The 13879-nt window shown below is 33.7% G+C and overlaps 1 protein-coding gene across 2 annotated transcripts in view; it reads left to right on the top strand.

The window, feature by feature from the left end:
* The window catches only part of CDH8 (cadherin 8), a 387040-nt gene that overhangs the window by 293823 nt on the left and 79338 nt on the right, over positions 1–13879 (top strand). For both annotated transcript variants that reach the window (XM_050772635.1, XM_050772634.1), the window contains exon 9: positions 11975–12096. In XM_050772635.1, the coding sequence (XP_050628592.1) occupies positions 11975–12096 (122 nt within the window). The remainder of the gene's footprint in view (positions 1–11974; positions 12097–13879) is intronic.

Here is a 13879-nt window from a genome sequence, read left to right as displayed (position 1 = left end):
AAGTAAACTCAAGAAATTCACATCCAGTAATCACGAGTCAATCCTATTTGAAATAATTAGGGGAAATACCACTGAGGATTTCGTAATTGACCCATAATGCAACTCAGATGGCAGAGTAGAATTAGAGATTTTTGCAAAGAAGACTTAGTTTGCTAAAAGGGACAGGAGAAGCAATAAACTCACTATCCAATTTTATTTCTTTACCTGTTGCACCATGGAAAAAGATAAGAGATGTGTAAACACGATAAAAATATGTACTTAAGGGTATAAAAGGAAGGAGTCAATATTTTTGAGTTACAAATTGAGCCAAAGTAATACATAATAGGATGAAGATGCAGACCAAAACTAAAACAAAAGAAACAAATAAAAGCCGTGTACGTGCACACACACATACACACACATCAAAAGCAAAACAAAAAGATGACGTTTGTATGCACAGTATAGACAATAGAGGACAACACATTTGTAAGCATACTTAAAGAATTAAAAGTAGATCGCATTATAAAACACAAATTAAGAGAAAAATAGAAAAAATAATAGCTCCATGCTCATTCATATTATTGTTTTTTTATAAACCGTCATTCATGCCATCTTTATTTGGAGTGTGATTGGTAAAATTTTGCATATATGAAATATAAAGAAAGGATCTAAGATTAAAAGGCAATGAAGGATAAAGTCAATCTCTCTCCAATGGCTCTAAATCTTTTCCCCATCGGATTAAAATTTTACAATGGTAAATGTGCCTACCCTAGTTTTCAAGATCTCAATTCTTGTGAGGAGGAGAAAGGATTCTGAGGGTTCATTGTAGATATGTAGAAAAAGGTGGAGTGAAGAACTTGCCAAGTGGTTATACAGAACTCTACTATTTCCAGGATCACTTAAGAGGAGTGTAATAAATAAGGGATGCGCACATTTTCTCCCCATTTAGAGAGCATTTGAAAATGGAGTAGGAAGTTAGCTTGCTTTTTAGCAGTCAGGGAAAACACACAGGGGTCGGTGAGGGCTTGAACCAAAGTCACTATTTAAAAGTCATTTTCTCCAGGGAGTTGAAGGCATTTTCAAAAATGTCTAAGTCCACAGCTTTCTCAGTGAGAGAAAATACTTTTTTCCCCTCTCTTGAGAGAGCCACTTCTTGGTTAATAGAAAGGCTATAACTTATAAGCTTTGTTCATTAGACACTAAAGCCCCAATTTGATTAAAGCTCTAATTTAATTCTAAACTACTCTGTAGATATGACTGGGATTTCAAGGAGTGAAATAAAGTGACTACTCTTTATACTCTCTGGCTTGCTGGAAATTTCACAATCTTATCCTTAAAAATTATTGAAATTCTGGTAGTCAACTGCTCCTTCTTTGTACAACAGAGTGCAGAAAGTTTTTGATAAGTATTTGATGGTGTCAAAAGTCTGCGTTTGAACCAGTGCAAGAATATAGTTGCCATAACAGAGAAAGAGGAACGCACAAAAACACTACTGTAGAGATAAAAACCTATCAAAACTACCCCCAGAAGCATGGATACCCTGCTGGTGTCCACTGGTTAATTGCATACTAACTTGTTCCTCAGCTGTCTAATAATCTATGGATTTGGTAAATCATGACTAATGATTTATAAATTAATATGCTATTTATGGGCAAAATGTGTCTCAAAAAGTTTCATCTTTAGTCATTAGAGAGCTGAAACCCGCTATTGACATTATTTCCAATATCTTCTTTCAAATTCCCATCAGTTTTATTTTAAACTTACTAAGTTGCTATATTTCCATCATATATTCAATTCACATCTTCCTGTTTTTATAAAATTGCACTGCTCCTCTTATCATCTTTTCAATTATAAATTCTCTTATTTTGCATTCCCCAATTGACAGTAATTTACTGCTCATAGCTTCTACCCTTCTACTTGCAGAAAGCTCAAGAATTATTTATTCTGCCCCACCAGTAAATCTAAATTTGTCAAATCATTTTTCTCTCTTATAGCTTGAAAAGGCAAGTCTGTTTACTTCAATCGATGCCTGCAAAAACAGCAGCTCATGGAAACCAGTTAAAAGCAAATTCCCAAGTAACCTAGTCTTGGCAGTATTCCATTACCTTTGATTATAAAAGGGCAAAATTAATGGGCAATTCATGAGGGTATGTGACAGAGAGGTGATAGGAAGTCACTACTACTCAAATGGTAGAAGTCAAGAAGTTGTTTATAGCAGATGCTATTTCAGCCTTTTCTTCCATCATATGTGAAAACAGCCTGACTTTTGTGACCAATTGAAATGGGCTTTTCCTTCCAGACCACTTTGTCACATCTCTTATGTTTAGAAAATTAATCTTTAATGAATACTAACCAAGTTTCTAATTATAATATCTTTATATTTAATGTTTGTGTATCAGATGAAAGGCAAACATTTTGGGGCCAGTCACAAAGGACATGAATAATTTCCTTAGAAGCTTATCTAATTAATTTTATTGCTCTATAATATCTTTAAAATTTGAACTGCTATCATTTCATTAATTTAGAAACAAGTGAATCTTCAGTATTTAAATATGACACTTGTGTTGAAAATTATAAGTTGTAATTTCAATCGTGTCTGTTCATATAATATTGATAAAGGTAAGATATTTTGGTGGTGTTTGGGGAAATGGAACAATAGGTTTTGTTTGTTTTATTGTTTTTCTCTGTGTTTTAGCAGTTTCAAGAAATACCCAGTAGATTTCTGAGGCATTCATATACCTGGGGTAAACATTCATCTACTTAGGGCTAAACAAAATGAAACATAATTTGTCTTTCAATCTACTTTTTGCTAATTTTTTAAAAATAAATCTGATCCAGAAATAGTTCAATGGCTTGCCAGTGATCACATAATATATATCTGGCTCATTACCATATAAAACAATACTTGTCCTGACATGACCCCAAATTTCTCTCCTAATATCACCATTGGCCTTATCTCGGGATAGTCCCACCATTAGAACTCCTGATTATTTGGTGATGGAATGGTCTCTGGGCCTTTTTACATCCCATTTACTCTATCTGAAACAGTTGTCCACCCTTCTTTCTTCCTTCCTTCCTTCCTTCCTTTCTTTGTTTTTTGGTTTGTTTTTGAGACGGAGTCTTGCTCTGTCGCCAGGCTGGAGTGCAGTGGCGCGATCTCGGCTTACTGCAACCTCCACCTCCCGGGTTCAAGCAATTCTCCTGCCTCAGCCTCCCGAATAGCTGGGACTACAGGTGAGTGCCACCATGCCCAGCTAATTTTTGTATTTTTAGTAGAGACGGGGTTTTACTATGTTGGCCAGGATGGTCTCGATCTCTTGACCTCGTGAACTCCCCACCTAGGCCTCTCAAAGTGCTGGGATTACAGGTGTGAGCCACTGTGCCTGGCCTCCACCTTTCTATACCTAAAGTAAACTACTTTTACTAATTTTGAAAGGCAAAAGATAATTCCCTATTTTAAATCTTTCTGTAACTGTAGAAAAGTGCTACTTCTTTCTATATTCTTCCACAACACTGTAAAAATGAATAACTTATAGGATAAATGAAGATATAGATAAACCACTATAATGTGATATTTCTCAAATACTATGAATTACTTGGTTATAGGAGATTTGTCTTAACTGGACATACACATATAACTATGTATTGAATAACTGAATAGAAGAATAAGAAGATAATGAATGAATGACAAAAGGCATTTATCAAAATTCTCAGGAGAGAGTTTTGGGGTGCTTAACCTTCTTGAGCTTATATTTATGATATTTTGAAGAATGAATTCAAATAATTATGCACAACCACATTAATGTCACATATCTCTGTTCTCGAGGACAAAAGGGTATTTGTGATAGTATTATTTTAGTTAGTCATGAATGTCCCAGCTTTTGGAAAGAGACAATTTAATGGATTGAATGGTGACCCTCAAAAAAGATATGTCCAGTTCCAAACCCCAGAAACCTGTCATGATCACATGTGGAAAAGGGTCTACATAGACGTAATTAAGGATCTTGAGATGAGATTATTCTAGATCACGTAGGTAGGCCTTAAATCCATTGACAAGTGTCCTTATTATAAATAGAAGAGAAGATACAAGAAGAAGAGGAGAAAGCCATGTGAAGATGGAGGCAGAAACTAGATTTATGCCATCACAAAGCAAGAAATATTGGAGATACTAGAAGCTGAAATGGGCAAAGAAAGATGCGTCACTGGAGGCTTCTCAGGGCATGTGGCACCATTGAGACCTTGATTTTGGACTTCTGACCTCCAAGTGTGAGAGTGTGAAGGAATAAATTGCTATGACTTTAAGGCATGAAGCTTGTGGTAATTTGTTATGGCAACCCTAGGAAACTAATATAAACAAGTTTACAAAAAAGAAAAGAAAAAGTCATAATTTTTTTGTAATGTGTTTTAAACTTAATTGAAGAGACAAGAAAATCTCACATTTACTGGATAGATAGAATATTTACTACACAGATTAATAACTCTAAACGACTCCTGTGAAGTTTTAAAAAAATGAGAGACAGAGAGAGAGAGAGAAGGAAGGAAGGCAGATGATAATTGCTGCTGATACTAACAAAAGCCTTCTGGAAAAGGTGGGGCTTGTAAGGGACCTTGAAAGAAGGATGGTCTAAGAAAACTAGAAGGACTTGCCTCTCACAAATTAGGCACAAGCATGGCCAGTATGGACAGAAGTGCTGCGAAAATACAAACTCTGGAAAATGGCCCTAGAAAGGGAGTAGGAGGTGAACATAAAAGGCAAAAGCAGGTCTATCACTGAAGCTAGAGACCCACGCTCATTGTAGCATCCTTGCAAACACTGAAGAAAATCATTCCCCCTCACCCCAGCAAGATTGATAAGTCAACGCCAACAAGGTCCCAATATGTTCTCTAAATGGAATGCTTCCTAGTCCATCTACCTCAACTCCAACTGTGAATGTTCAAGGTCCATCTTCTTTAAACCCTCCAACCTAGTTAAGCTCTCTCTGTGATGTGCAGCACTAAAACTCTTTGCTTGTCTTCATATCTCTCAATCTAGCATGTAATTCAATACTCTTTGATTATTTTCTGCTACTGTACTATAAGTTCTGAGAGAACAGAGTCCTTATCTCTCTGCTTTTTCTTATATTCAAGGCACATAGAAGAGTACTTATACATCACTATACATATTAAATAATCAAAATTAGGGCAGAGATAAAGCTATCAAGAAAATGAATGAATTAATAAAAATAATATATTATTTAAGGTTTTGGGTTAGATTACATTAATTAGTTTGAATGTTTTGAGATATTCATTGATCATTCACTGGATCACTGTGGTCCTAGATCACTATGGGGGAGATATAGAGGGCTCAAGAATCAACGAGTTACAATTTAAACCACATAATTTTGATATGAATATTATATGGTAGTACAAACTCAAAAGCTGTTTTATGATAAATTTGATACTGGACAAAAAAATTAACAGCTGGAGAAATGTATCTGAAAGTGACAGGAGGGGTGGGAAGGGCACGGAAAAAAGCAAGACCAAGGAACATACTGATAGGCTGTAATTAATATATCAAGGAACAATTTTATGATTATATGACTTTAGATGAATGTGATATGTTTTCTCTCATTCTGTTGGTGTCTTTTTACTTTTTTGATAGTTTCCTTTAAAACACAAATATTTTTAATTTTGATGAAGCACAATATATTTATTTTTTATTTCTTATTATTTTATTTTAGTGTCAAATCTCAACATGTAAGATGTCAAATCCTACAGCATAAAGATTTTTTTTCAAAAATAAATCACTGTTTACTTCCTACTTCCTGATTATAAAATCAGTTAAATTCCTTAAAGAAAAGTTGGAAAGTAGAGAAATGTATTTGTATACAAACATACACCCAAAAGTATGTAATATTTGTAACAAATATTTGTAACTTTTTAGTGGCTCTTCCAGGGCTTACAATATACATTTTACTTGGAAGAATATGCTTCAGATGTATATCATCTTAATTCAAATGAGATATAAAAATGCTATTCCTATATAGTTCTATTGCCTTCCCCTCCTATTTTGTGATATCACTGATGTACATCTTATACATATACAGTATAAACCCTAAAATTGTATTGCTATAATTATTACTTTATATAATATTGTGTTTTAAAAAGAATTTTAGAGGAGTGAAAGTATATATTCATAGCTTTTGTTTTAGTAATCTTTTTATTCGTCATTTATGTTTTCATTTGTTCCTGTCAATTTGAGTTACAACCTAAATTCATTTTCTTAGCCGAGTACACTTTCATACCCACTTGCCTCCTTTTTGCTATGATTGGCAAATGTATTACATTTTGATATGTTACAAGCTCAGCAATACTATTATATACTATAATATAAATAGATACACAGAGTTTTATGCAATTACATTTAAAATAAGAAAGGAGGAGTAATGTGGTTTTATATAGTCTTTTATAAGGGCATAATTATCTTTACCGTTTTCCTTTCTCTCTATTTTTTTCATTTGGATTTGAATTATTGTCTAGGATCCTTTGTTTTCAACTGAAGAATTTCTTATCCCTTGTAAGCATAGTGGGGATTCTAAGATTTTGCTTATCTGGTGATGATTCTATTTTACCTTCATTTATGAAAAATAGTTGTGATGGATATAGGATTCTTGGCTGACAGTTATGTTTCATTGAACACTTTGAATATGTTATCTTACTGTTTTCTCACTTCCTTTATTTCAGATGAGAAGTTAGCTGCCATTTTTATTGGGGTTCCCTGGTGATCAGTTTTTGTTTGTTTGTTTACCTCCTGCTGGTCTCAAAATGTTCCTGTTTTTGGCTTTTATCATTTTAAATATGATATATCTGCGAGTCTCTTTGTGATTATCCTACTTAGAGTTTGTTAGGGATGTTTTAGGATATACAGGCTAGTGTTTCTCAATAAATTTGGGAAGTTTACAGGAATTGTTTGTTCATTTTTTTTCTCCATTCTCTGTCTCCTTTTCTTCTCTCAATTCCTATTACGCATATATGACACTTAATGGTGTCCTATATTTCACTGAGGCTCTGCTCATTTTTTTTTTTTAAATGCTGTTCTTTGGTTAGCAAATTCTCTGCTGATCTTCACGTTCACTAATTCTTTGTTCTGCCAATTTAAATCTACTTTTGAGTCTCTCTAGTGAAATTTAAAATTTCGGTTACGGTAATTTCCTACTGCAGAATTTCCATTTGCTTCCTTTCTAATAATTTCTGCCTTTTTAGTGATATCCTCTACTTGATGTTATGTTGTTATGGTATCTTCATTTACATATTTAATTATGCCTTCTTTTAATATATGTTAATGGCTACTTTGAACTCCGTTAAATCTGGCATATGGTCACTCTCACATATGATTTCTTTTGCCTGATTTTTCTCTCACCTATGGGTCATAATTTATTGTTTGTTTATTTTCATGTCTTGTAACTTTTTTTGGAAACTAGATAGTTTCAATAATACAATGTAGCAGTTCTAGTTACCAATGTTCCCCTGGAGTTTGCAATTACTATTTACTCACTTGTTTGTGACTTGCTGAATTGTTTTAGTAAAACCTTTTTCCCCCAGTGGTGTAAAGTATGTGATCTTTCTTCTCCAGAGGAATAGTGTTGGATATTTACATAAACACCTGGAAATACAGTGGTTTTGGCAGGACTCTCTTTGATTGTCTCTGTCCCTGACCTCATCCAGCTATTAAGGTTGTTTAATTGCCAGCCAACTGTTCAATTGTTTTCAAAAGTGTCCTAGGTCATAATTTGTTCCACGGTAAGATCCATTCAAATTTGGGCTCTGGTGAAGAAATGATTCCCTAGATAAATGTTTGAGATTTGTTATTTTTCCTAGAAGGCTAATTTCAACTGATTCTATCTGCATTCTCTCTCGCAACTAGCCTGTCTCTCCAGTGAATCTACCAGATCTACCAACACTCTCTCTCTCATTTGTCTGTCATAGCAACCTTTAGTGTTTTGAGTTTACTCTTAGGCTTGAACTTCACATTCCTTTGTATATGAAGGAACTTTCTGCTTCATGGCCTGCTTTTCTCTTTCACTCCCAAGCAAAATATTTGAGCCATGACTTTGAAACTCTTTTCTTTAGGAGTGAAGTGCTTTGTGGAGAGAAGGAGGCAGTGACCTCAGTCTTTTTGTCTCACCTGCTGTATCCCTTAGGACTTTTTCCATAGACTATAATCATTTTTAAAAAACTTTCACCAGTTTTCTGAAAACTGGGTTTGTAGAGTTCCTCAGGCTATCATGTAATAAGTCTTAAAAAACAACAACAAGAAAATAAACAAACAAAATTGAACCATGTGTTAAAAAGACTTTCTGGAAGAGATGTGATTTATGCTAAATTTTGAAGGATAACTAGAGAAATTTTAACCACCTGGAAATAGCTTTTCAGGGCAGAGTAAACAGTTTAGGTTTTATTTTGTTTAATTTTTCTAAAGAAATAGATACAATATGAAAAGGAAACATCTAGAAATATCTACAACACAACTAAATAAGAACAAATTAATTTAGTACACTTGCGTAATTGTTAAATAAATGTAAAAAATAGTTGAATTTGTACATCATGATATTATTTACAGCTATAAAAAGTGGGTTCCAAATTTAGTTCCGAGTTTCTCACAGAACTATAAAGAACCACAAACTAAAGAAGAAAATACTAATTATTTACAAAGAGTTCTTTGACCATTATACTAAAACATTAGTTGCTTGTAGAGATGCTGGGACACATGAATTAAGATAATTGAAAAAACATTATATGCCATTCATGATTTTCCAACAGTGTTAAGTAATAGCTCCCTAAACCCACATTGTTTCTAAAAAAATATTAGTTGGTATTTTGCACTGGGCCCCAGGAATAGATAAATACCACTTTGTCCCATATGCGACATATGAGAAAAGCTACTTTAATGTTGAAAATTGCCTCCAATAAGAAGCTGATGGAGTTTGTTCATCCTTTATGCCTGAGTTTTGCCACCTGTCAGTCATCTAGGTCTAAGAGATATTTGCAATTTATTGCAACTATGAGGCCAAATTAAAAAGAAAAGAGAAAACTAAGACTGGACTTTGACAATTTTTTAACCAAAAGAGTGGGAAGAAAATGTGTATATGCATGTTTGCTTGTAGTGTGTAGATATGAATGTGTGTGTGTGTGTGTGTGTGTGTGTGTGTGTGTGTGTGCATGCATGTAACATTAAAGATAAGGAAAGCAAAGAATAATATCATACATAGTTGACTTGGCCTAATCAACCATTGTCAGTGTATCTGAATCCATAAGATTAGCAATTTTTTCACTTCAGAAGGTGCAAAATAATGTTTAAGGAATATGGTAGCTTTTACTTATACTTTCAGTTTTCTAAGACTGTGCCCCTATTATTCACTGTCTAATCTGTACATGCAGTTTATTAAGCCTGTGCTAATCGCTATTTATTAATTGAATACTTAGTGAGATTAAAGTAAAAATATCTAGTAGAAGTTTCTTTAATTATTTACATACACAAAAATTGGTCTAGGATGTAGAACGGAAAGAATGAGTGTTACAGAGTTAAAAGGAATAACCAGCAATTCTTGGAATTGCAACAGAGAATTATAAGAGGAAATTAATCAATTAACAGGACTCCAGTTGGGTGAAATAGGACCATGATCAAAATTCTGGAAGTTAAATTGCACAGTTTCATAAGGAGGGTTGCAGATTATGAGTGCAATTCTGAAACTATTATTGATGGTACAACCCCTTAGACATTTGGTATTTCATATTTGGGCCAAAGCCTCAAATATTGATCAAACTTCAGGTAAGTATTTGTACCAAATTTATAAACATTCTTGAGGAGATAGTAATAATTAGTAACCTTCATACACACACATACACACACACAGGCACAAACACACACGTATATGTATTTTTTTGGACTTCATCAGTATTATGCTATGAAAGTGGCTTATGTCTGGAAGAGCAAAATCATATTTTGAAGTCAAAGCTTAACTTAGTAATCTTGGTAAAATTATATAATATTTTAAGTGTCAGTTTACATCTTACATATGGGTATCCCATTAGCTACTTCATAGATTTTTTGTGCAGATTGAATGAAATATGATTATGCGAAATATTTAGCATCATGAATAGTAAACATTCAATATACATGGTGCTGTTGATGTGGAAAATTGCAAAAGGCAAAGGCTAGAATACCTTTGAATGTGTGTCCAATACTGTATGAGACACTTTTAATTTTTTCTCACATAACATTTGTAATAATTCTATAACCAAAGTTCCTAAGTTTCAGTTTTTTTAGGAAAAAAATTGAGTTTAAATTACTTGCTCAGAGTCACACAAGTAGTAGAAGGGAAAGCTGGGGCTCCAAATGCGCATGTTTAGCACAAAACACTATGCTCCTTTTTACTCTCCAAGAACTGCTACTTAGCTAATGGTCAGACTGGGAAATGGAAGTAAATATTTAAATATATAACCATACCTTACTTAAATTATAAACTTCGTAGAGTTTTGTTGACTAGATAAAGGATAAAATACGAGTTCCTTGTCTTAGAGTCATATGTTAAACTTCTATTTAGATTATTCCTTCTATCAAAACTAGGAAAGTGCATGTTTCCTCCCTGAATGAAGAATAAACAAGTTCATTATATATATATATACACACATACGTGTATATATATATATATATATATATATATATATATCTCCAGTGAGACATTTCAGGCCATCACCTTGATTTTTGGGAAGTGAAGTCAAGTTCCCTTAATTCCTCGGGATAGTATTCAGCCACTTGTAGTTAACCAAATTAGAATATTGGAGAGTTGTCATGGCACTCAACTACATTCAAATCTTGTAGCGGAGCCAGCAGGGCAAACCAACTGTAAATCTGTAGCATAGCTATAGCTATTTGGTGTATGCTTTAGGAGTACTTTTGTCTTTAAGCAAAAAAACGAGTATTTTAGAGCTCCAAATGTAATCAATTGTCAAAAAGAGGAGTTTGATATATCAAATGCAAGTCTGTTTGTCAATATTCAAAACCAAACATTTTTCCCCTCTCGACTTGCTTATAAATATTCAGTGCCACAGAAACACAAGTAAGTAATTGGTCATCTCCAATGCATTCTGTATAATTTATAACAGATCAAAAGATTATTACATGGTACAGTCAAAGTCAAACTATATTTCATTTATTGCAAGTGAAAATCGTAACATGGCCCAAGTCAGCAATGTATTAATGGACTAGATCTCCTTCTATGTGTGTGTGTGTATATATAATTTTAAAAAATAAGGATTTGGATTTGGGGATTAAGGATTTCATATTGAGTTCTCTGCTATTGGAATTGACCTGGAAAGATTAGAAGATTATTGTTCATTTACATTGACAAAAATCTTCATGAAAATGACAATATTAAAATGACTTGGGATCATCTTATCCAAAAATATTCCAGGGTCAATTTTAATGAAAAATGCAATTCATAAAATATATGATACTTCATCTTTAATCTTATCTCTTTTATCATTGTTAAGGACCACTTCTCAACAAGTGATTTGGTTCTGGCCTTTTGCTAGGTTTTAAGTGTTCATCTCTATTATACAGCCAGTCAAGCAAGTAATAGCTTAAAATGGGTTATGTTCTACTCAAGAAAAAAAGAGATACATTTTTGTTGTATACAACACTTTTCTTTTAAAGAATGTATTTTATCAGTAAAATAAAGCTTGCTTTATCAAAGAAACCTCTTTTAATTTATTCAGATATGGTCTTTATCAAGCTAAACTCCAGCAAATGGTGTTTGAAATAACAATTTATGCTTTTTTTAAAGCAGTCAAGCACTTGCTATTTTTCTTACTTGGTCAGACTCTATAATCACCATGTTGAAAACATCCTAATTAAGGGAAGTTGGAAACAGACCCACATGCTTTCAAGAGAAAGTTGAGTTGCACGTTAAAATGAAATACCCTCAATGCTGATGTTATTTTTTCCTTCCCATAGGGAACCACAGTCAGATATCACGAGTACCTGTTGCTATTAAAGTGCTGGATGTCAATGACAACGCCCCTGAATTCGCATCCGAATATGAGGCATTTTTATGTGAAAATGGAAAACCCGGCCAAGTAAATATCTCCATGTTGTTAATGCTGAATATGTTTGTATACAACTGTGTCATATTTGATTAACCTGCATTATATTGTGCATTTGCATCATTTATGATCTGCAAAGTCTCAGGCAAGAAACACATCCAAATGGGAACAGAGAGGGAATTTTTTTTCTCCATCAGATGTTGTTTCTCTTCCTACTTATGACCAAATTGGCTCCTAAAGTGGAACAACCTGCTGTGCCACGAACCCAGAGCCAAGTCACTGTCTTAAAATATCTTGGGATATGGATGATAGCAGGGGATGTCTTAGAGTGGTGGGGACTGAATTTTTACTTTCAAATGACAAGAAGCAAGGTAAAACCTCATGGAGAGGAGACATTTGTTTCATAGCAAACATATGAATAACAAATAACAGTGAAACCCAAGAAGACCAGTGGTTTATAGAAAGTTGTAGGAAGTGAATATTGAAATCTGTAAATATGTATATACATTTAGATCAGCATAAGATGAACAACACGCGTTTGAGATGTGTGTATTAGTAGAACATTTTTTGTGCCTCATATAGCATAGATGAAAACTGAAAAAAGAAACATAAAGAAAGCGAGAGAGAGGGAGAAGAAAAGGGAGAGGGAGAGGGAACGGGAATGGGAGTGGGAGGGAGGGAGGGAGAGAGAAAAAGAGGGAGGAAGAAAGCGAGGAAAAGAGTTAAACAAAATGAACAGAAACAAATATCTGCTATACTCTGAATGTCAAAATGGAAATAGCCTATGTAAAGTTCTGCAAAACCATAAATGTAACAGATTTATTTGAACAAGGTACCAAAGTACTGTATGTTTAAGAAATTTATCATTTTTCAACTTCCTAATTTATTTCTGGATGGTGACATTTTAATTTAAATAAACAGCAGCTGACAGTATGACACTGGAGTTGTTAATCCAACTATTCTTGTGCCTCATGTGGGTGTTAGGAATTATACTTAACTATTTGCTAAGCAGCTTACCTGACAAGAGTCAGATTTTTTTCCCCTAAAGAAAGGACTAGCACTGTAGCCATATGCTTTTATTATAAATGATCAATTTGTTACCCTCCTATAAAACATTGGGCATTTCCCCATAGACTGCTCCCACGTATCTGGAGGATTAGTATTGTTTCCATCTACCAGAATAAGACACTGCCCCCCCCCACACACACACGTTAAAGCTAAAATTCTAATAATAAAACTGATTAACTTTTAAACATCAAGACAAGATCTCATCAAAGCATTCAGCTTTAGTAGACATATATGTTTATTTTTATAACATTCTAACATTAGCTTAAATGTTTCCTAATTTTATTATGTCAATCACACGTTTTGAGCATCTTCATTTGTGATCCTTTGAGAAGGGAATGCGTATGTGTTTTTTTAATACACATATATCAATAAATACCATCTACCTAAATTGGTAGATTGAGTTGTCAGAGAGAGTTTGATCAAAATATGTCAGGTTGTTTCAAGGATATGGTTGTTGTGTGGACCAGATCATTGCTGAGATAATGTAGCCAAATCACAGACTGATAAGCTAGACTTTTTCAATCACATAGAGTCTGTAAAATACTTCAGAATTTAAATAAAACCCCATAGATCATGCAAACCTTATCACGTAAATTCAAAGAGTCAATGACATTGATATTTCAAAAACTCAACATTGGCTTCACTTGTGTTATTGACAAGCATGCTTCTTGGATCTTTGGGAATTTGTAGGTTTGCCCTGTGGATTTTGACTGTTTTCAAAGTTTTAATGATTTCTCAGTCGTTCTTC

This window comes from Macaca thibetana, chromosome 20 (genome assembly GCF_024542745.1).
Source record: "Macaca thibetana thibetana isolate TM-01 chromosome 20, ASM2454274v1, whole genome shotgun sequence".
NCBI lineage: Eukaryota > Metazoa > Chordata > Mammalia > Primates > Cercopithecidae > Macaca > Macaca thibetana.
The sequence above is the reverse complement of the archived record's forward strand: the minus strand, read 5'-3'. Positions and strand labels throughout refer to the sequence as shown.